The sequence below is a fragment of the Haemaphysalis longicornis genome, unplaced genomic scaffold (assembly GCF_048455015.1).
Source record: "Haemaphysalis longicornis isolate Haplotype H1 unplaced genomic scaffold, Haemaphysalis longicornis Haplotype H1 scaffold_8, whole genome shotgun sequence".
NCBI lineage: Eukaryota > Metazoa > Arthropoda > Arachnida > Ixodida > Ixodidae > Haemaphysalis > Haemaphysalis longicornis.
The window spans coordinates 132660700-132684999 of NW_027526445.1; the positions used below are offsets into that span (position 1 = coordinate 132660700).

General features: G+C 47.1%; 1 protein-coding gene across 5 annotated transcripts in view; it reads left to right on the forward strand.

Annotated features, from left to right (window-relative positions):
- The first annotated feature begins 7992 nt into the window (after positions 1-7992).
- LOC144149500 (iris-like) overlaps positions 7993-24300 on the forward strand; it is a 72614-nt gene continuing 56306 nt past the window's right edge. For 3 of the 5 annotated variants that reach the window (XM_077681089.1, XM_077681094.1, XM_077681090.1), the window contains exon 1: positions 8004-8122. Coding sequence is in view for 1 of the 5 variants with exons in the window: in XM_077681093.1 (XP_077537219.1) it covers positions 9733-10857 (1125 nt within the window). In the remaining 4 variants the exon portion in view is untranslated. Of the gene's footprint in view, positions 8123-9716; positions 13751-21035; positions 21123-24300 lie in introns of those variants that run through there. The other 2 variants (XM_077681093.1, XM_077681091.1) reach the window with 2 other exon arrangements.

A 24300-nucleotide genomic window follows, 5' to 3' on the forward strand; every position in this document is an offset into this window, starting at 1 on the left:
TTGGAGCCAGACTACGCGCCTCAGGCCCTTAGCTTTCCCTTCTCCTTTTCGGCGTCAGTTTCCCCTACTTTTCCCCGCATCCTCCGTATGACACATACGTTTGCAGTAATTTTGAGACGGCAATAAACCCAGCGCAGTACGTATTAATTGTTAATGAAATGAGTGGTTAGTCCTACAACCGTCCATGGAACTGCTGCATCATTAGAGAGTTATAGCAGAGCGTATAGAACCGGTCTTACTACTGCGCGTCCCCAGAGACGCAAAAAGGGGTTGCGCGCATGCGCAGGTGTTCCGGGTACCGTATTTTCTACCGTGCCTTATTATACTTCGCGCTCGTATTCTTCACACGTGAGCGCATGGCGACAACTATAAAGCCGTAAAATCTAGGCGGACTGACCGTCATTAATATGGTACATATAAATTATACGCACATTGACAAGCTTAATTAGGTCGTGAAATTTATAAAGAACGGGCGGGTCACAATACATCTAGATTACGATAGAATTCGCAGACTGTGAAAAAGCGTTTGATTCAGTAGACACCGCTGCGTTATTAAAACAGTGAAAGACCGCCTAAGGGAATAGAGAAGACTTACTAAGCTTAAAGGAGCACTGACACGAAAATTTTATGTTACACTTTTATTGCTTTTATCGATGCTTAATGGTCTGGCCAACCTGAAACAGCACTTCAAATACTTCAGCGCGCGATAGTTAATTACACTGAACGGCCCGAAAATCGTTTGTTTCAAATTCCCGCGCTTTCATCCCGAACGGCGCATATGACAGACTCCCTGGCTGACCTCACCGCTTTGTGCGGACGTCACCGGCGTCCGCTTGAGAGGGTGTTGCGCCCGCTCGCCGCTCGTGGGGCCGCGCACGTGAAGTGACGTCACGAGTTTTTGACGAGCGCTGTCGCGTCACTTCTTTTTCCTCTCCTGGGGTGATGTCACGCTGATGTCCATTTGCTGAGTGCCGCTCCGCGCGCTGCTCCGTCGGCGCGATAAATGAGATCCGATTGAACTATGTTCTTCGCGTCGCAGGCCGCTCATATTTCAGCCAGGGTATTCTGTTGAGTGAAGGAAGCGAACTGTGCAATAATATTAACGCCTAAAATTGGTGTCAGTGGTCCTTTAACAAAGTGTACTAATGGGCAAGTTGGTAGCTCATTTTAAAAAAATAACCACAACGCTCGTATCGTCATCCTTCTGTGTCCTTGTTTCTATTCGCGCTGCGGATATTTTTTAAGACTTACTACGGTCTCTTAGAGGAGATGTACAACGGGAGTAGGGGTACGATAATCATTCATTGAAACAGTGCGATATGTTTGCTAACCCAGGATAACGGCAGAGGCGGCGCTGTCTCTCCGAAATTGTTTACAGCCTGTTTGGAGGGGAACCTTGAATTCGCAGTCATGAGTACGAGCAAATGAAGAGTATTTGAGCAACTTGAGATCCGCGGGTGACATTGTCTCGCTCCGTGAATCAGCTGGAGGAGCACTGCAAGGAATGTCAAGGGAATTGTACTCAGAAAACTCATTCGTGGAGCTGAAGATACACTTGAAGAAATCAAAAGTTAGCTTAAACAGACATACTTCTGGAACACGCCTCCTTCAGCATCGGTGACGTAATAATAGAGGGCGGATGAGTTCTTGAAGTCAGCGTGGGTTAGTTAGAAACCACGAGAAAGAAATCAGGCGTGGAATCTACCGACACAGAACAACTCCTCCTTCTACACTGCCGCTTTGAGCCACACCATCTTGAGTAAAGCTAGAGTCACTAACCTATTTAGTGACACTAAGTAAAGCCTCTTTGGATACCTGCGACACGAGTGGGTCATCAATACTCAAATTGTCCGCAAGCAGCAAAGCAGACGACGCACGTCGAACCGCTAAGCTACCGCACGCAAAAGATCGGGACAGTCGCGCATCAGCCCGAGCATGTAACTTGAGAAGAGAGAAGGGTTTCCTCTCCGCAACAGCTTGCAGGAGGCATTTATCAACGCTGGTATTCATTTGAGTCAAGCGGGTATTTGATGAGTTAATTGGCGGCATCAGTACGCTCTGTCATTACCAGGCATAGCGTTTCACTGTCCTTATATTGCGTCGTACATCTGATGGTGACGGCCGTCTTTATTAAAAGGGGAGCTGTTTTTCAAGCCGTATACTTTCGCCGTTGCAGGAAAAAATACCAAGAAAATGGCGAGCGCTCGTGACTGCGTGCCTGGCGGTGACCGCCGAGCGTCCCTGGCACGCGCAGTGGCATTAGAAAATAAATTTCCCGGGCCATCTCCACTAATGTGAAACCAGAGGAGGAGCGAAGCGTGTAGTTTATAAGTGTATTCTTGCGCCTTGGCGTTTTTGTCCCAGAAACGAAACCATTGTGGAGTATAATACAGCTTTGCTGTAAGTCTCGTGTCTGTGAAGAACGAAGCGTTCTTGCGCGAGGCGTTGGAAAACGAGTGTGCCGGTGTGTTCTCTTAGTACGCTTTACGTTCTGTGATTGTGGGGTTTAACGCGCCGACGCAAAGCAGGCGATGAGGCGCGCCGTAGTGGAGGGCTCCAGTTTAATTTTGACCACGTGGGGATCTGTAACGTGCGCCGAAATCTCAAACACACGGACGTTTTTGCTTTTCGCCTCCATCACAAAAGCTGCCGCCGCGGCCTTTAGCGCGAGGCGTTGGAAGACGAGTGTTCCGGGGTTTTAGTACCGTGACTACATGATACTTCGACGAAATGAGACGACGACGACACGAGACGACGACAGCCCGAGCCCTGAAGGGGCTTCACCCCTAAAATGGCAAAAACGCCGAGAAGCGAGAAAATTGCGAGTGCTCGTGAGCGCGTGCCTCGCGGCGACCGCGGAGTACCCGGCTCGCGCAGTGGCTCTAGCAAAAAAAAAAAAAAAAAAAAACTTAGAGCGTTGTCGGCAATCCCATGATGAAGCGCCTTTACTTGTAGAAGTTGTAGGAAGGCCAACTGCCCATCCATAGAACGAAGGCCACCTGCCCGTCCGTCGTTTCCCTAGCGGGCAGGCGGCCTTCCTTCTATAAATATGGGCTCTTCATCATCATCCACGGGATTCCGCGTCATTCTTGGATTGGTGGCGGGTTCACGCGTTTTTTTTTTCTTCTTCTCTACCATCACTCTCTTCTTTAACTCGTCGTCGTAATCTTATTTCCATCTCCTTTTTCCTCGCGTCTCAAAGGGACTTCCCATCAACCTCCACATCAATGGAGGGAAGGGGGGGGGGTGAATTCTGACCTTAACAAAAATAAACCAAGCATGATTCAGGGATATCCCATTTTCCCAGCAGCACAGAACCGCCACTTCGTGCGCTGTACAAAGCTTCAATTAATTTCATTAGTAGTATATATGCGCACTGCACCTCAAAGCACCCTAAAATATATTGAACCACCGTTATGGTCGAAAAAAATTGTTTAGAGTCAATTTGAAACATTTTTACCCAAATATAACTTGAATTAAAAAGATTCAAGATCGCTTAGGCTCGAACCCAGGCTGTTACAATTCTAACCAAGGACTGTTCCTCAAATCAAAGGAAGTCGAGTGGCGAGTTCTTTAAGCAGTTGGTCAAAGGATGTATACATATATAGTTAGTGCTGAAAGCGAACCAGTAGACACGCTAGGTGCTAGCACAAAGGCTAGGCTAGAAAATTTTCACCCTCTTGTTGCAAAGGCATATAACCGCACGAGCATCATCATCATCACCAACTGGCAGTTCTGTGCTGGTTAGGAAGAACAACGCTGCTGGTCGCTCTGAAGAACTGGAGCATGGCTGAGCAACTTGGATTCTTGACTGGCAGTGTGTCAGCGGTCATTCTTTCTGCTCCCTTCGGCGCTCTGATTCCCTTACTCTTCTTCGTGCCTCGCAAAAAGGAAGACGATGCCGAGCAGAAACCGTCGGAGACAGACAAGGAAGAAGAAAAGGCTTCGAAAGACCGGAAGAAGGACCGAGACAAGAAGGGCCAGCGGCCGTCCTCACGCAAGACCGCCACCCGGCAAGGAGAGGGGGCCCCTGCTCGTGACGTAGACGTTCATCTCAACAGAAAGTACCCCGTGGCTGCGGGTGATGGTCCCTTTCTGCAGGATGCTTCCAGCACCGAGGATGACTTGCAGAAGCCTTCGGCAGACTCCATTTGCTCGGCTACACGGCGCAGTGCGGGCCAACTCGCAGACACCTCGCCCCTCCGGCTTCGCACCCATGGCATATACGACCAGCTACTCCGCTACGTGATCAGCCCTCAGGAACCGGACCGCTGTGGCTTCACCCGGCCATGCCCTGAAAAGCCAGGCCGTCTCGTATTTATGCACTGGGGCGAAAAGGCGTCCTCAAGCCGCAAGACGGGCAGCCGATGCCGTTCGTCCTTCGTGATCACGCACAGCGGCGATGCCAAAAGCGCCCGCTTCTTCCCCACCGGACGGTGCAGCGCAATCGGGTTCAGCTGCTGTGGGGCGTCGGCCGACCACCCCGGATGCGACAGCTCCTACCACGTCTGCCCACTCTGGACTCGAGACAATAAGTGGGACACAGCGGCGTTGGACCTCGTTCGCCCGCGTCGGCTGCATGGCGGCGCCCGCGAAGTGTTCGCATTGGACTGCGAAATGCGCTTCACCATCCGCGGCTTCGAGGTGGCAAGGGCGAGCGTGGTGGACAGCAATGGCGCAACTGTGTACGACGCCTACGCGAGGCCCGAAAGCCCAGTGATCGGCTACAGCGCAGCTTTCAGCGACATTACCGCAGCGCACCTACGCAACGTGAACACCACACTGCAAGGCGTTACAGGCGACGCTCCCACGACTCTTTAACGCCTCCATGGTGTTAGTTGGCCACGGGCTGGACAACGACCTGCGCGTGCTCAGACTGGTCTACGACAGCGTGGTGGGCACGGCTGTGGTGTTCCCTCACCACCGGGGCCTGCCCTGTCGACGGTGGCTGGACAACGACTACGTGAATCGCGGGGTGCCGAATGGGCCTCTGGGCCACGACAGCGTCGAGGATGTCAAGGCCTGCATGAAGCTGATGCTCTGGAAATCGGCGCATGGTCAGTAGATACGCGATAGACTGAGCTGGTGGCCCGGGGGGCGGTACAGGCAGCCGTCCGAGTGAGGTGGGGACGTGGATGCTCTTTCCTTCGCGGCTGGCCGGGTGGGGGTGTGGGGGCTGAGATTCGCCGGGTGCACTGGAGGAACCTGACAAAGCATGCTCCCACCGCCGCTGACGACGGCAGTGAACACGGACGTACTCCTCACACGCCTGCAGTGCTGGCATCGTCTTTGATTCCGCTGAGGACGTTGCTGCATGCCGCAGGTTAGGAGTGAGCTATTCTCATAACTGGACCGTGACTTGCTTTGGTGGCAGTGGCGGCCCAAGAATACCCCGTAGGTGTAACCAAACCTGTCCGATTATACAGCGTGTCATTCACTCCTTGCAGTATTTTGATTGCGGTCACGTGCCCGTCGTCAGGTGGTCTGTCATTCCTCAAGCTCGTGCACCCTAGCGTCTAACTTGCCGTGCTGCTCTGCCGACTGCCACCAGCGGTGCCGCGCCGCAGCCTTCACCCGCAGCACGTCGCGACGCCGCTGGCGGCTGTCGGCAGAGCGGCACGGAAAGTTTTGCGCTAGTGTGCACGTACCTTTATGCTGCTGAGAGATGTCTACTAAATGCTGTCTCTCGTTTAGTGCTCAAGCACGGGAGTCCCAAACCCACTGGATTCACTAACGTGGCTATCTGGGCGTGTTAGTTTAACATGATTAGGAGAAGACAGCGCGGTTTACACACGGACACAGGGGAGAGTACTTGACTCAGCGCTCGTGTGTGTCAAGTACTCTCCCCTGTGTCCGTGTGTAAACCGCGCTGTCTTCTCCTAACCGCTGGATTCGTTGTCGTAATGGGTGAAGCCGGCAGAGCGCGCCTGCGAACTGGGAGAATTCCGTGACGCAGCTGCAGCGGCGCGCTCCATGTTAGAGGGACCCAGAAAAGCCTTTTGTAAAAATTACACAAAAGGCCTGTATTCTCGCGTAGCACAATAACGATGCAATGCCGTTGGAATTATTGATCTAAATTCAGTATTAGCTGCGCCAGAAGCAATTAAATGTACCTCTCCCCCCCTTGCCGATCGATTCCTCCTCCCTCTCTGCTGTTTCAAAGCAGCTGGAAACGCTGGGAATAGCCGCGTGACATCGTGACGCTCGACTTTGGTTCTGCGCTAGCTACATTCTTGCGCCTAGGCACGCGTCAATCGCTGCGGATCCGCCTTTGCCTTTGCACAGACTGCAATCGTCCGTATCTTGCCTCATTTTGACGCCACTCCAGTCGCTCGCTTTGCAGCCAACGACGTGGCAGGGATAACTCGTCTTTATCCAGATCCAGAGGACGCGGACCACTCGTGTCGGAACGTCGCTGCAGAAATCCGACGCCTACTCGGGATCGCGCAGGAAGCAGGAAGAGGAGCTGGAAGCCAATGGCAGTGACGTCGCCGGCGGCCGACCTCGCCGGCGATTGGGCGAATCAGGGGGCGCCTCGCCGTTGCGTCAGCCGCGATCGGCTCGCTGCGGCGTCGGCGCTCATCGGCTGAGAAAGGCTATCTTCAAAAATTGTTTACAAATTATCCGTGCAACGTACGGGGCTCACACTTAGCTCAAAAATCCACGTTATGTGTTCTACCACCTGAATGCATTTGATTGCCACCTTCACAAAGCTTTTATGGGTCCCTTTAAAGCGGGCCCAGAGGCCTCGTGGCAGAAACGCGCCGGGCACAAAAACGGGGTGATGTCACATTGCGGGAACGTCTTTCGCAGCCGGCTAAAACGAATGCTAACCAAACGTGTGGGCTGTCATCCTAATGGTTGACAGAGCACTTACAGCAAAGCCGGTCGTTCTTATCCAATGCATAGGAAAAGTTGTGGGGTCGGAATAAAAGGGAATAAAAGAGTTCATCGCGTAGGTCCACTTTGTACTTCATTTTGCTAATCCCTCTAAACAACATTGGGGTTATATAAACTCAAAGGGGACAAGAAAATACGGCACAGTGGGCTAATTGATGGTGTCGGGGGCCCTATTCTCGCATTCCTTCACTCGGTTACGCGGACGCCGACGAAAGCCTACTTCGCCGCGAAACCCATGTACCGGGCGCCAAAGGGCTGCGCCCTAAAAAAAGTCCTTATGGGCATGACTGAGTCAGCCCTTGGAAAAGCTTCAAGCCCTGTACACTATAGCGCGACAAGTAGCCCGGGCGTAGCCTTTGGGCCTAAATCCTCCCCCTTCCCCCAACTTGAATTTTTCTGGTCGTCCATTCGACACTGGGCACACCCTCACGCTTTTCGCAATCTCGCGTCACGGGGAGCAAAAAAAAAGGCCGTCATGGCCGGGAGTCAAATAGTTGCTCTGATTATGCTGGTACTATTATATAATTAAGGTGGCCACCTTAGTACTATAGTTAATTTCAGAAGCTGCGTTATGCTGCGTGCAACACTGTGGAGGCTACATTGTCAACAGTACGCTACAAGGAAGGTGACAATAGGTGCCGGGGCCCTGCGGTTCTACCTGCCCACAGGGGAATCAGGAAGTGTCCTTTCAAGACCCCCTTCACGGCGAGTTAGGCGTACTCAGTAGACAGATTGTTGACAACAATGTAGCCTCTACAGTGCTGCACGCAGCTTCTGAAATGAACTATAGTTATCTGTCTGATGCGACAGAACGAACGTTCAGAGTACTGGGCCACTTGTGTTTAAATTTCCAGAGCAGTTTTTGTCCAGCTACTTGTATAGGCTCCGTTACAGTGATTTCAGGGAGTGATGTAAACAGAATTTTCTCCGTGTCAAAAGCTACAATAAACGTACAAAGCTCTAAAGTATTTGTCAAGCAGCGCCAACATTTCCCAATGCGTAAAGCGCTCAATTCAAGTATCCCGCCAATCCGGAAGTGTGCCCCCTGACCGGAACCGACATTCGATTCTCCCTAGGCGGGTCCCTAAAGCACTTCTAGGGATATTTGGACCCAAGCAGCTTTCGTAAACAACTCAGGCCGGTGTTGCGGAGGAGGTGGTCAAGACTTTCGCTTTGTATTTTCGTCGGGGCTACAGGACGTCTGAGAACAGGTGCAGATCAAGTAAGTAGAAGTGATAACCAATGAAGTTTAGCTGGAGAGCACGGCTTTTGCTTCGGCAGCTGGCAGCAGCGTTCGCAGTGCGAGCGTGGAAAAAACATCGTTTAATGGCGCTGGGCAAGGATATACAACTTTGACGTAGTCAGCAGGAGCAAATTTAAATGGCTCGTAATAGGGGTGGTCCGTTGTTGTGCTGCATACCATTACTAAGAAACTCTATGCTGCATACGACGGCAAGTGAAGCAGTCACGCCCCCATAGCCACCGCGCAGTAAGTTGAGTCATAGCCCACGCCCCCACGCGTCCTGTGTGGCTTGTTCGAGCTCGCGCAACTTTCGACATCCGGTTCTGTGGGAGCGAACATAGCATTTTTTTTTTTTCGCTCGATTTAAACTTGGGCCTGCCTTCGCTTGCGATCCTACTTTGCGATGAGATAAATATTCCAAACCAAATATACCAAACGAACAAACGAGTCCGTTGACCACTTACTTGATCGTATGTTGTGGTGGGCCTTACTTGTGGTGGGCCAAAAGACTTCCACACCAACTTGCACGTTACGTTGCCAGCGGATCCATGTTCTTAATGACTACTCCGCCGACAGCGATAGCATGAAGTCATTTTGATTTGAGTTCCCTACCAGGTGCTGTTTGTTTGATTGTTTTACAAGTTTGATCACGGCCGAAATGTAGCAGTCACTAAGGAAATCGTTTCGTAATATACCGATCTCACTGCTGTTTTCACAGTGCCACCGTGCCACCTCTTTTTGCAAAGCCTGTCGGCTAGTTTGGTAGCTGGTGTACAGTAAGCGGCTGAGGTTTGTCGCAACTCTCTGTCGGCTTGCTGGTCGTTCAGCGTTGTCTGCCTGTGCCGAGCTGAAGAGCATCGGAAATACTGGCCTATGCTGAAATATACACGTGCTCTTGGCTTGCTTAAATCAGTCTCATGGTGACAGCTGTGGGAGCAGATTTGCTGCACTTGCCCACCCAAAGGAAGGCACATCAGTGGACTCCACCAGTCGGACGCGCGCTCTAGATAATGAGGTGTACTGGCCGTTGCGATCCTGATTAAGGCAAAAACAGACGTGTGCGTGAGCCAATACCATCAGACGCATTCTGACGTTGCCACGAAGCTCTCGCATGTGTGCATATGCTTGTGCGACAAGGCTATTCCGCCATTGTGTACCATAAATGTCATCACAGCGTGCCTTCATCATCTGCTATGTTGCTTACCATTTGATACTGTCCTTTTTTCCCTGCCTTATCACGTGGCATTGAAATCAAAAGGTATGAAGCTGGCTTCCACCCAAAACATATGGGTTGAAATGGTGGTGTGATAGCTCCTTGACTAATATGATGCCTGCAGTGCCACTCCAGCTGAATTTACTACCGATCAAAGCAGTTTGTAACACAAGATATTAGTACTACTGTTTATTCCACTTGTATAGGGACCTGTCACTGCAATGAAGCTGTTATGATGCAATAATTTTTATGCTCTGCTGTTCGTGGTCCGCTGTGACCAGATTAAGTGCAAACAGTCAAACCCAGGCCTCAACTAATGTGCACCTGTAACTGCTGCTCTCTTTCAAACCGCACTTCTAGCACGACTGCATCAGCCATGTCTGCAGACCTCACAACAGCGGTGCTTGCATTCACCATCAACCTCTACAGGCAGCTGCTTTCAGACAGTGGCGGAACAAGCAACATTGTCGTCTCACCGTTCAGCATTGCAGCTGCGCTGTCGATGACCCTCGCTGGAGCCAAGCACTTGACCGCCGACGAAATCGCCACCGTTCTGCACGTTAAGAATGACTCTATTCACAAACAGTTCTCCGAGTTCCTCACCAAGGTTTCGAGCTTTGCCCCAGACGTCACTCTCGAGGTCGCCAACCGTCTGTACGCGGAAAAGACGTTCAACATTCTCGAACAGTACCTTGCCGTGCTGAAGGAGTCTTACAAAAGCACCGTGGTGCCGGTCAACTTCAAGAGCGAAGCTGAGGCGGCACGGCTTGCCATCAACGCGTGGGTCGAGGAAGCCACGAAGTCCAAAATCAAGGACCTCCTTCCCAGCGGTGCTGTAGATTACGACACGGCGCTCGTCTTGGTCAATGCCGTCTACTTCAAGGGCCTCTGGAAGGAAAAGTTCAACCCTAACGCAACGTCCCTGCAGACGTTTCACGTGTACAATGGGGTGACCAAGGAGGTCCATATGATGTACAAGCAGTCGCACTTCAAGATCAACACGCAGTGTAGTGACTTGAACGTGAATGCTATTGAAATTCCATACAAGGGGGGCAAGACGTCAATGGTGATACTCCTTCCTCACGAAATTGAAGGCCTCTCAAAGCTGGAGGCAGCTCTGACACCGTCCAAGTTCTCCGACGTCCTGGCGGGGCTCGATTCGGAACTTGTCGACCTCAGCCTTCCGCGATTCAAGATCGAGCACAGTGTGGGCCTCAAGGGGGTGCTGGAAAAGATGGGGGTGCGAGAGTTGTTCTCCAGCAAGGCAGATCTATCCGGTATAGATGGGAAGAAGGAACTCACTGTCTCAGCCGCACTGCACAAGGCCTTTGTGGAAGTAAACGAGGAGGGAACGGAGGCGGCAGCTGCTACGGGAATGGTGATGATGGCGAGGTGTGCCATCATGGGCATTCCCTTTGCTGTCGACCACCCGTTCATGTTCTTCATTCGAAGTCATGACCCGGACGTCATTCTTTTTGCTGGTTCAGTGCGTGATATTTGATGCTGTTTTATCGCGGCCTACCTTTGTTGGGCGTGTTTGCTAAGTGCAGCTTCAGTGGTGTGCATCGCCTTTTGTTGGATGGCTGCAAACAAAAATGGCACGTGTTCATTTTGTGAGCAGTGTTGAATTGTTGAAGCAGTGCCTGTCTCCCTTTGTGGTGAAGTGTTCAATGTGCGGTTTTAGCCATTAAGAGATTTGTGCAGGTTGCATGCAGGCTTTGGCTTTGAAATAGCTTGCAAGCTGTGGCTGCTGTTAGACAAAAAATAGGTCTAGCGTTTCTCATTCTTGAGAAGAACAGTCGACGACACAGAATATGAAAACAGGTTATAGGTGCACGTAGACGAGCACATACATGTGTTGCTATGTACACACTATTGTAAAACCTCCTTCCACACTTTTAGTGAAGGGCATGTAGTGCGTTGCCTGGCTTCTGCACTCTTGAGAAATTTTAACTGGAATTTTAATGGAGCTGTTCCATGCTTGTTTATGTGTGCTTGACTTTCAAAGTTCCCTGTGTCGATAATTTTATCACTTTTCTTTAGTTACTGATATCACTTTTAGCTTCGGTTAAGTCATTGCAATGTTAAGTGGTGCCAAACAGTGTGAACTGAGCCACTTGAATATTCATTACTGGTAGCTGTAAGACGAATTCGTTAGCTGCACACGTCACAACTTGAAACAAAGAGGTTGTGCTTCAACTTGAGTCGTTGCGGCGAGCATGGCACTTCACTGGATGGCGACGAGCTGACCTCAAGTGGTTTATAGGACATTGGTCTGTGATGACGACATTGGTCTGTGATGACGACATTGGTCTGTGATGACATCTTAATGTAACTGTGGATTTCAATGTTCGGTGATGGAGTGAGCTCTTCAAGCAGATTATACTGCTTGATTGAACAAGCATAGTCATATTTACATTTCTCAATTTTCTGTAGTTTTTTGAATATTTAACCATCATCGATGGCCTGAAAAGGCGTGTTTGTTTCGTTAAAACTGTAGCCTTCGCTTTTATGCACAAATTTTTATATAGACAGCACTTTCAGATAGACCATAAACTGTGACACCGGAAAAGTAACAAACCGCCTGCATCGAAGCACACCAAAACACTATGGTGTGACTATTGCGACTATTAAATGCCCTACCACGTCTTCCCACGGTTACAAGTTGTCAATTGGCAGTAAATAATACACGCAGATTGTGAAATACGAGATCACGTGGCATAAGGAGTACACCTGCCCCACTGCCATGTTCAGTGACGAGGGACCGAGCCATGTTTATCCGGACCAAAGCTAAGCAGTATTTAATATAGCGCTTTAAAAATTTAGTGCAACCCTCCTGCATTTTGCGCATACAGAGTGAGAGGATGATGACAGAAAATAGCGTCACATGCTGTATCTGTATAGGGTAATTGTATGTTGTTAAGCCAGAGAACAAACAGAGCTGTCCGCTGGTTGACTTAAGTTTGTCGGAGTGCGGGACCTGTCGTCTGTGGGCTTGTAGGCAGGACTTTCCAAATGCTTTCTGCCGCACACAACTGTAATGATGCATGTGCTATTACTAGCATTCCTCCGTAGACAGCTTGTATTCGAGGGAACGAAGTAAGGCATCAGAATTTTAAGTATAATGTCTTGAAATATGGCATGAGTCTTTGCTTATACACCACGTTGTGCCCCACTGTTTGTATAGAGGCTCCACTAAGCCGTATTTGCAGCGAGTTCTGTAGTTCCTAAGCAGATCACGAGCTTTGCAGGTGTGCAGCGTGCTTGTTGTGCGAGCTGAACGAAATGACGATGCAAGGAACACTATTTTAGTCTTGATGCATCACAGATATGTCCGAGGCATTGAACAGCATTTTTAAACAAGCTGCATTATTTTGCGCAGCCAAGTCTGCCAGCTGTGCCTACTATGCATTACTTGTGCAGTGTTAGTGCTAGCACGTAACACCATGTTACTGCAACCAGTTACTGAATACGAGGATATTTAGCACCTATATTTGTGCGTTGCTTTTTTGAGTGGCATCTAAGGAACGCGGCACTGGCTGCGGATGCCATTTTTTAACCTGTGGCAAAATGATAACATGCTTGGCTAACTGGGTCACAGGGCCATGGGACGTTTTTCGTAGACATGTTCATCATCAGCCTATTTTTGTCCACTAAAAGACAGAGGTTTCCTGCCACTGGCATCTAACTGCCCCTATCCTGTGCTGTCTGAATTCATTCTTTGCTCCCTGAATTTTGTTATCCCATCTCTCCATTTGTGTCCTGTGGGCCTTTACATCTAGTTCTATTTCTTGGCAGCGATTTTGTTACTCACATGGTCTGCTTGTTGTCTCTCCCTTCGACGTCGAATTTCTTCCCTTATCCACGACACTTCATTCCTATCCCTGCGCATCACCCCTATTCTTTCCACGACTTGTTGACCTGACCCAAGTTTTCGTTCGAGGTGTCCAGTTAGTCCCAAGTTTCTGTTCCCAAAGTTGCCACCTGAAGTACTATTTATTTGCTGTATGCCCTTCTTGTTCATACTACTGGCATAATAATGTACCGCAGCATATGGTGACGGGCTGTGTTGCTGTATTGGCCAAGAGGTCCTGCCCAGCAGCACTATTTTATGAAAAATAGTAGCATACAACGTGTTATGCATATTTTTCCACACATTTTTTTTTTCTTCATGAGGCAACTTTCAAGTTTTAATTGTCTACCATGTCAAATGCCTTGTTTTGTATAACTAGACATTATCTGTGTGCAATTTTTCGTTCTAGCATATTGCTACAATGTTTTTCTGTGATATAGATGCAATATTTCTGTCAAACAGCCTTTTTTAGCCGCTCGGGTGTGTATTATGGCAGATGAACGGTGTTTCAAAAGAACAATAAATTGCTTATACCTTTGTCTGACTTGGTGCTCTGACCTCGTGTACGCCATGGAAGCGGGGGTTCCTGGAATCCGTTATGTTTATGAATGTGTTTATTATGCTCTGCGAGTGGTAGGTCCACAGGGGATGGGTATTCTTACCCCCCCTCCCCCCCCCCCCCACTTTCACTGAAGTAGCAATCAGGCAAGCAGCAAAGTCAGTTCTGCTGAATGTACTCTTTGCATGGCAATGCAAATGCGGGTATATTTCATTTCATTTGTTGTCACTTTAAAAGCCCGAAGGCATTACATAATGGGGGGGGGGGGGCAATAATAACAGGTTGAATAGAGCACACAGTGAACACCGAAGAATACAAGGCAGAGCAAAAATGGCAAACAAAAGCAAAGCAAACAAAAAAATTTTAAAAATAAAACTGCGTACACGGGAACACAGATACGAGCTGGAAACAAAAGAAGCATACACAAAGGCGAGCGTATACAATAAAAGAGGTGTTAGGGCAGCAGAACAGACTCAGTCATTTGTTGTGCTTAGATGAAGCAACAGAACGATAATTTACGGTGTACAAAATTTTGGAGGGCAAAGTGTAAAGGTGATTGGCGAGTGATAAAATAAGAAAGGATTCATGCTACAGCAGAATGGCTCGTTGGGCTCGTTGGTGAAATTGCATTGTGAAACCTTCAGAAAGCGCAACACTGAAAAAAACGCGAGACGAAGAAAGGGAACACAGGACGAGCGCTTATCACAACTAAAGTTTAATCAGAAAAAACGAAGTAAATATACTGTCCCAGTCATCAGACCACGCATGCATCTCCTATAATCAGTTGGGAACAACCTAAAAACCACAAACAACCATAAAAACCCACAAAAGCAAAACCAAACACCTACATCATCAACTGCCACAGGGTGTACAACTCTATGACCACCAAGGTACGCAATCTCTTTCTCGTGTAAAGCGACAGATGCCTGACTGACACATTCATCCCCTCTCTGGGTTATCTCAAACACTTCAGCTACTTCCCTCGTCAACTGCCGCACATGCCTGAACATCTCGTGGAACATTGCAGCAGCAATGTCCCGCAAAATGTGATGATATAGCCCCTTTCAGGGACAGTTCATGCTCTCTAAGGCGCACGTCTCTAATCGTCTCTAGCTATACTAACAATTTTTCTAGTTAGAAGCTGTCGATTCCAGTTAGAATCTAATAATAGAGTCAGAAATGAAGCCGGAAATTATGATTTCTTGCTAGAAATGCTCTTTCCATTTTCATGGGGGGGGTGTTGAAATCGCCGAATAGATAAACAGGGGAATGGAGAAATCTTATTTAAACTGCAGTTAATGATTGTCGAAGGTGGTCGCTGAAAGAAGGGGAACTGTCTGGGGGCCGGTAACAAACTTTGAAAACAGATTTGGAAGATGAAGACGATATGCAAATCCATGTTAGTTCTATGTTTACTTCGTGAGTAATGTGGGACGATGACAAAGTGTTCCTGACGGCTACAAGGACACCTCCTCCTCTTCTCTCCTCACGATCCTGACGAAAAAGCTTAAAATATTTCATTGTCAGGGATCTTTGTCAATAAATTCTTTTCCAATCCAATCCAAGATGTCTTTGTGAACCCACGTTTCTGTTAGTGTAACAACGTCAGCATCAATGTCGTCGATGAAACAGTATAGTTGGTCACATTTCAGGACTATGCTTCCAATGTTAGTAAAAGCAATGTTTAACTGAAAAAAAGAAGGTCGGAAAGTTCTGTTAGAGGTGATCGGTGATGTCAAAGGCCGTCATTCTCTATCGATTGTTCTACCTTTTTCACTACTCACTGTGTTGTGAATGGTCCAATTGTTCTCAACAACGCTGAGAGGGGCTCGTACGAGTAGCATTTCTTTCCAGCGTGTTTGTCAAAATTAAGTTTGAAGGTGGGCCTAACATCATGCTTTGAGCGGTCATTAACTACCACCCGCAGTTGTACTTCCTAAGAGATTGACACTGTACGCTCATGATAAGGCTCTGTGCTATGCCTACTTAACCTCAAACAAGGGCAACAGACCAAAACTTTCAGTCGTAGTAACGAAGAGAAAAAAAAAAAGAAGCAAAGGTTAAGGAATATATAATTATGAGAGAAAGCGTGATTTTAGCACATGCCACATCAAATTTTGCTCTGATGCCGCTACCTCGCTTAGAGGCCCAGCAGTCACCAGACATCCAGGGCACTGTAGTGGTGTTGCCTTCGTTAGTTACACGCTAATTCTTTTGCATCTACATCATAAGGAGTTCATTTATTAAATGTCCTAGTTATTTCAGCGATTCCACTACTGCCAGCATTTCTCTGGAACGAAAACGTTTTAGTTTCTATCAGAACATTTTTAGACTGTCTGAGCAGGATTCTGTGGTTGCAAAATGTGAAGCAAAGCTTTTGTGAAGCCCAAAAAACTAAAAACTGGAGACTGAAGTTATCAGGCGGGGAGGACAGCAATGAGGAAAGCGACAGGCGGAGGGGAAAAAAAAAAGACAGAGAGAAAACACATAGCCTAGAAAAACATGGTGCGAAGAGAGGTGGCACTAATGAATGGGGAAGTGTGCAATGCTGACAGGTCAACTTGGGTTATGAAAGGTTCTGTAAGAATGCTACGGTTTATGAACTATTTTCGGTAGTGCTGCTCCGTTCTAGTACTGTGTTTTACTAAGTGTCAAGCTAGCCAGTGATGAGTGAGATAGACAAAAAGACCCATTTAGTGTGACTACAAATACAGAGCACCCAGAATGGTTTTGAGAGCCGAACGGAGCAGAAAATAATATATACAAACGGAACTAAATCTGATACAGATCAGTGACAGTGTATAATTTACACGGAGGTGAAAATTGCAGCAAATGTAAGTGCAAAAAGAACATACCTACGGAACAAAGATAGGAGACACCTTATGCCTTGAAACTCGGAGGTAGTCACAACTGTGCACAATAAATTGAACTGCTTCACTTTTTAAGGCACAAGAATATTGAGCGTAATTAGATGCGCATCTCCTTGCTTCATTGCAAATGTCAAGATACAATAGGCTTTTCCCACCCATGTCACGCAAGTCCGTAATGCTGTAAGGGCTTCGAGGGTACTTCAATAAATAAACCCCCTCCTTCCCCATCTCACGTACTGCTCCTACACTTTTCACTTATCCTCCCTCCCGCTCGCTCTTACTATGATGAATGCAACTGAGCTTTGCTCAATTCAATTTCCCCCCCGCGTTTGCTATCTGTTGGAACAGTGAGGTCTTTTTCTTTACTTTCACCTTTTTTGTGTCCTGCTTGGAGCAGCTTGAAGCAACGTTTTGTTTATTGTTTGCTTTTATCTCGCGTCTTCAACACTGTTTTTAATGCCTCATGTTTTTTCATTTGCTATCATAAAAACCAATCCAACGTGTAGTCTTAACGGAATGCTGACACTGTCAATGATGTACTAACATTTTCCCTCAAATATGCTTGAAGTTTCCTTTGCGCTGAATAACGTCGACAAGGGTGAGTCACGGAAGCGGTTAATTCGTGGCGAAGCCAGTAGATATGGGGTCAATCGGTTGGTCAGGCGGCAAGTAGTTGGATCGAGTGAGACACAACAAGAACAAGATTTCCATGTTTAGGCAGTCCAAGAAAAACTATCTGTCTTTAATAAGTGCAGAGAAGCAGACAGACACATCGATGGTCCTACCTGTTAAACAGATTCTTCAGGTCTTCCAGTTCATTGTATTATAACTAAAGCCCTTCCATCATGTCCAGTACAGGGGTGCCTTGGACCATGCAAGCTGAGACGGTCTTGTTTTCCTGTTGTTATTGTGGGCTGTATATATAATTCTTATTTCTTCCAAACTAACAGCTTGGAAGCCGGTGCTGTTTGGGTACCTTCCTTTATTTGATTCTTCACTTTACAAAGTTCAGTCACAAGATATTGTTCACATATCTCTGAAACCCCGAAGCTCAGGTGCTCAAAACTGTGATGTTCTTGACGCTTTCGTTTACGCACAGAGGCATTTGTATTACAACCAACCATTCTAACAAAATTAGTAAGTTGCTTTTGGGACTCGGCCGTAGGAATCAAACAAGGAGATGGTTTATGCAGACTTGCACTATGGATACTTCGGTATTCCAACTTCAACTTGCAGCGAGAGCGCGGCGTACTTTATATTTTCCCCTGCGAAAAAATTTTGTGAGGACTCCTTTCTGCACAATAAGAGCTGTTAGGATAGTTCCTGTCTGGACAGGGCTCCAACACTGATCATTTTCAACAATCAACAATCATGTTTTCAAACATACTTTAACACATCAAAGAGAAGACAGCTCCTTGGGCCTCCAATTGTCTCTCAGCTTGCTTGTGTGTTCAAAATGTCACCAACATGACCTAAGTGTACATTTTTTCGAAGAGAAAGGCACTCATTCTTGCCTTCCCGTCTAAAATTCCTTCATGCGAGTTGTATTACGAGGTAGCTGCAGTGTCATGGTTCAGCGGTAAATAGACAGGACCTGCTTTCATTTTGTTTTAAAGGAGCACTGACACGAAAATTTTATGTCACACTTTTATTGCTTTTATTGATGCTTAATGGTCTGGCCAACCTGAAACAGCACTTCAAATACTTCAGCGCGCAATAGTTAATTACATTGAACGGCCTGAAAATTGCTTGTTTCAAATTCCCGCGCTTTCATCCCGAATGGCGCATATGACAGAATCCCTGGTTGACCTCACCGCTTTGTGCGGACGTCACCGGTGCCCGCTTGAAAGGGTGTTGCGCCCGCTTGCCGCTCGTGGGGCCCCGCGCGTGAAGTGGCGTCACGAGTTTTTGACGAGCGGTGTCGCGTCACTTCTTTTGGCTTCACGGGGTGATGTCATGCTGATGTCCATTTGCTGAGTGCCGCTCCGCGCGCTGCTCCGTCGGCACGATAAACGAGATCCAATTGAACTATGTTCTTCGCGTCGCAGGCCGCTCATATTTCGGCCAGGGTATTCTGTTGAGTGAAGGAAGCGAACTGTGCAATAATATTAACGCCGAAAATTGGTGTCAGTGCTCCTTTAACACGAGCAATTACTAGACAAGATTTTTTTTTTTACTCCTCGCACTCAAAGACAACCTATACATGTTTAATGAGAACCTTGACGTCGGGAGTTCGTTTTTTGCCACTGAATCGGTTGGCAACTCTATCTTGCACCTCTCTGTCAAGTGCTTCCTCACATTCTTCAAACGGCGTGGTGCATCCGCAAAAAAGTACACACACCTAGAGCCATCATTTGGATTCGGTACATGGAACCATCGCTTTTTCTTAGTATCACTAATGGCATAAAATTTCCACAATGTTTGATTGCAGAGGCCCCATGCCACAAACAGTTCACACCAATGCATTCATGGGTACACAATTGTTTACTATCATTGCATTGACACGCCGCCTAGCATAAACGCAAGGGCATGCTATCCGTGACAAAACTCTGAAGTTACGTTACGTTCCACCGGAACGTTGTGACCTCTGAAGTGGCATTTCTGTTGAAGGGCCAAAATCCAAACCTTCTGCAGTTTCCTTATCATCCCACCATCAATACTCCTGCTCTGAAAGCTTGTCTGTCTGAATAACAACAACAACAAAAAATACAGAAAATAAGAGACACCTTCATAGTTTGTTTAAAAACAAAAGCGCACATACATACCTTGATTGTAAGCACATGAATTCTGTCAGGCATTCGTGGGCATTTCCATCTTTCTAATTACTAGGCTAGTTCTAGTCTAGTATCCTTGAGGCTATCAGAGGAGCTCCAGCCTCAAAGCCTTCGGCACTGTTTCACTGCTCCACGGTAAACCCCACATCGTGTTCATACGTAAGCAGATGGCTTAGTCAGGACTTGAAGAGGTCTGTTTTTTTTTTTTATTTTTTACACGAAGGCGTGGTTCAATCTTGTAACGGCATTCAGTTAATTCAATTGCGCACCTGCTTCGAGATTTTCATTGTCCACCTCCAGGGTGCTGACGTCTCGCTCCATCAGAGATGTTCTTTTAAGCTCTGCAATTTTCCACTCTAAAGATCAAATTGTCCCTGCTTGATGCTGAAAATAAACAAATAAGGGACTCTAGTTCTTCGTTAAGACATGCAGTGCTGCTGCCTGCCTAACCCTGTACAGACTGCTTTCATAATAAAAGCTATGCCTACCTTTAAACCAATTTGGCGCGCCTATTGCGTTGGGAGTGTTGCCCCTCAGGATGCGTATGGGAACAGTGGAGGTTGTCCCAAGGCCACTGCATGCTGCATTGTCCACGCACACTTCCACATCACAATTAACACGAATTAACAAAATTAGTTGAGCTAGTTGGTTCATGGTTGTAGTAGATAGATGAATAGAGTGTTAAATGGACCAAAGCCGAAATAACACTCGAACGACATAAACAGGTGCCACCTTCAGACTGTTCACCTATTTATGAAAAACCACGCTCATTTATACACAGAACCCGAGCACATATAATGTCAATTATTTGGCAATACGTCGAGCCCGCTTGTAACGAACACATTGGGAAACTGAAATGACTTCATTATATCCGCTTTTCGCTATAACTGGACACAAAATCTGTGTATACAAATGGTAACGGGAAACGAAGATTTATTCGTTATAGCCGCTATTTCGTTAAAACCCGGTTCGCTATAAATGGGCTATACTGTACTAACAGTTTATCTATGAGCTGTTGTTAGCAAATAATTTTTGTCAAAATCATTAAAATTATCTGTACCTGGGGTCTGTCAATAAAAAAGTGTGGTTTTTCTTAAATAAACAGTTGGAAGTTGATGCCTGTTTACGTATTTTCCATCTTATTTCGTCTTTGTCTGTTTAGTGTCCTATTCGTTTATCTACTACAATTAAGACCTTTCTAGTCAGTCTGCAATTCGCTACAGCTTATTTCATGGCCACAGGATCTCTCAAATATACAAAGTACAGCCTCAGTCAGAAGTTGCTAGGCCACGACAATGGCTAAGAGACACAGAATTCAGAATACAAGCAGGTGAAAGCCCCTTTCTTACTACCGTAATATACTTTAGTTGCCCTTGAACGTGAATCTTTTGCTTTGAATTCCGTGTGGCCCAAAAGCGTTGGGCCTGGCATAGAAAATTTTGCCAAAGACTGTACATCTGACAAGAGCCAGCAGGTGGACTCTGTGCACTAGATGCTGAAACTTGCATGTGCAAGGGAAGTCAGTTGCTACGGTGCATCATGAGAATACATGTGCATGCAGTGAAACAGTTCGTGTAATTTGCAATGTGCTCATAGTACCACCTTTGTCTGTTGCTTTGGTAGTTATTTCCTCTCCATCACACCCTGGGCTGGGTGCAGCCAGTCACGTCTGTCGTGACTTCACTAGGGATCTGCCTGACCCTGAAAAACGCGAGTGCAAAAAGCCTACACTGAATCCCCAATCCACGTTGCACAAGCCCACAGGGTACACCTAAACTTGTACATACATACCCCTTTTGCGTACACAGCTGAAAGTTTGCGTACAGGCATCTCGCTGGCTGGGAGCAGATGGGAACATTGATTTGAGCAGTGATTTGCCGGGAGCTATGTTCACCGAGCCTGAAAAAATGTGAATGCAAAACGGCAACTGATTCACTGAATCTTTTTCACAGAAGCACACAAGGTGCACTTAATGTCACAGTGTTACCGACTCGAACGTACCACTTGTGCCTGAAAGACTGACAGTTCACGAACAGGCATCTCGCCGACTGGGAGTAGGTGCCAACACTGGCCATGGCTTCAGCAGCGACCGGCCAGCAGCTGGGCTCAGAGCGCTGAACGCTGAAAGCTCTTGCTGTGGCATGCTGCAGGAATACATGGTTCGTGTGTGTGTATAGCGAGTTTTGCTTTCGAAGCGAATGTGAAATGTATAATGGTTTTGTTTGAATAGTTGCGAATTGAGGCAAATATTTAGCAATGTCCAGTAAGAAAAACTGAAAGTTACAAATTCTCAAGCATGCTGCAGTAACTACAGCCTGTGGAAGAAGAATGTGATCATTTAATATATAAATAGTTATTTGGCATTTTTTTGCATGAACAGAAAGTGAAAATAAATTGCAAAAGAAAGGGTCACAAAAATTTCTTTGGTTTAAAACACAAATACAGAAGCTTTCAGCTGTTCCACATGAGGCAACTATCGTATAACGTGGTGACATCATTTGCAAGTGCTTCCGCGTGTTAGTGTAACTGGGGCATAACTACATAGTCTGATACTTTGACAAGCTATACGATAAACACGATCCTCTTATAAAAAAGAACTACGAGTGAAAGTTCTGTAAACTTCTTGTGAGCTTAAAGAAAAAAACCTCGATGTGTGGCATGAAGTCATGAAAAATTGGCCCGATTTTGATGCCCTCCTTCCAGGCATGCCTTCATGGCAGGGTGGTATGTATTAGTCACGCATTCTAATATTAAAAACACATCAATTTTACTTGCAAAACGCTTTTGTGTCGCACACACATGAATCTTTAGAATTTTGAGTATGGTCCGTGAAGAACATTTCATGCGTAGTATAAACACATGAAAAGAGTTGAGAAAAAAATTGGGAGCAAGTGCGTGATAATAAATGTGAACGGTTGGCCAACTTGGTTCGCCAGTGCGCAATGTCAAAGACCCTTTATTTTTAAAAGAAAGCCTCATCGTAGTCTCTAGGAGTACGAAACCAGGCAAAATTACCGTCTTTCCGACCTTTCCACTGTCCTGTATATACAGCAAAAAAAGAACATAAGAAAAAATATCTACATTTCTGACACGTTTTGCTTAGAAACTGGGGACCATGTTGAACATGCAACAGTGCTTTCTTGTCTAGGGAGTGTTGAGCGGGGCAGTTTTGACCATGATATCAGGATGTCAGAGAAGGATCACAACCCAATGCCATGCAGATAAGAGGCACTCTCTGAAAGCGATACGTTCAGTGCCCAGCCAGTTCTGACTCAAAGCAAAGAACGTATTTTGCATCTGCATTAGCAGGACATTTCTTGTTTTCAACGCGGCATAACTTCGTGTGCCCGAGTTTACTGAAGCTGCCCGTTTGAGTTTTCGAACCTTTTTAATAGTGCTATTTTATTCGAAGCTGAAATGAATATCGTATTATTTGCTCCGATGTTTGAAAGTTTCAAACACTCGCACACCCCTGATACGTAGCTTATCGCATGTTAAACAGCACATAAAATACGCTTAATGTGACAGTGCTACCGACTTGTGCATACCATGGCTGAAAGTGTGTGTAGAGGCATCTCGCTTCCTGGAAGCATGTGACACCTTTAGGAGGGGCTTGAGCAGGGACTGGCCAGCAGTTGAGATTGCAGCAGTCGATGCTGGAAGTTTCACATGAAAGAGAAGTCAATTGCTGAGGTACACTACAGGAATACATGGTGTCACACCTGCCAAAGTGTGGATTTTGAACTTGGTTTTAAATTCCTTCAGCCAGGTCAGGCGGGACTAAATTATCTTTTTTAGCCGCACAATAAATGCACTTTGGTAGGCGAAGAAGGCAATTCTGTGCGTAGCCATCCGCGGTATCAACTGCAATCAGCTTTTCACAACCAGAAACCCCTCCCGATTGTGAGCTTCTTGGGCCGCTACTGTGCAACAAATGCGTTTAAGGTTTCTAATGTGCGATGTTATGCTGTCGCCTTCATCGCAATCCCACGGTTCAAAGATAGCATGCCGGAAGAAGTGGTAGGACAAGCGAGTCGCAGTGCACCTGACAAGCGATCGAGACGCAGTGCACCTGAAAAAAGTGTCACCTACCAGCAGGTTCAGCGTCATCGTGTGCCTCAACTTTCTAGCGGCAGATGTGTGAACTGCGGCGGTGGGAGGATGCTGAATTCCCCACTGGGGTATGCTGCATCATTATCATCATGGTGTTGATTGTAGATTGTAGGGGTTTAACGCACTGACACAACGCAGGTGATGAGGCACGCCGTAGTGGAGGGCTCCGCATTAATTTGGACCACCTGGGGATCTTTAACGTGCGCTGAAATCTCGTCCGCACGGGCGTTTCTGCTATTCGCCTCCATCAGAAAAGCGGCCGCTGCGGTCGGGAATCGAACCCACGTCCTCGTGCTCAGCAGCGCAACGCCTTAGCCACTGAGCCACCGCGGCGGGTAGCATCATGGTGTTCATAATCCTGTTATTAAAGGTCAGAACCCAGTTCCGGTCAGCCATGACACCGAACCCTGCTGCTTGCCTTCTCTTGCCTTAACACAATGCTCACAGAGCCAGACCCTAAAAAATGTGAATGTTATTCCACATTTCACAATCGCAAAGAGCCAACTTTACTTATTCATTGAGGCAGCCTTTTGTTGTATGGGTCAGGAAAGGACAATGCTTCATAAACTTCCAAGGAAGGTTATCAGAGGCCCACATTTCTGAGCAACTTAGTCATCTGAAAATGTGGCTAGCTCACGACGTGACAGTCAGCCATGTGGGCAGGACTTCACTGTTGTGCCAATAGGGAAGGACGTGCCCATGGCGGTTGTTTCAAAACACACTCATCAGCCTAACCTGCCATGGCCAGTCCAAGGGTAGAGAACTCTAGGCTTAG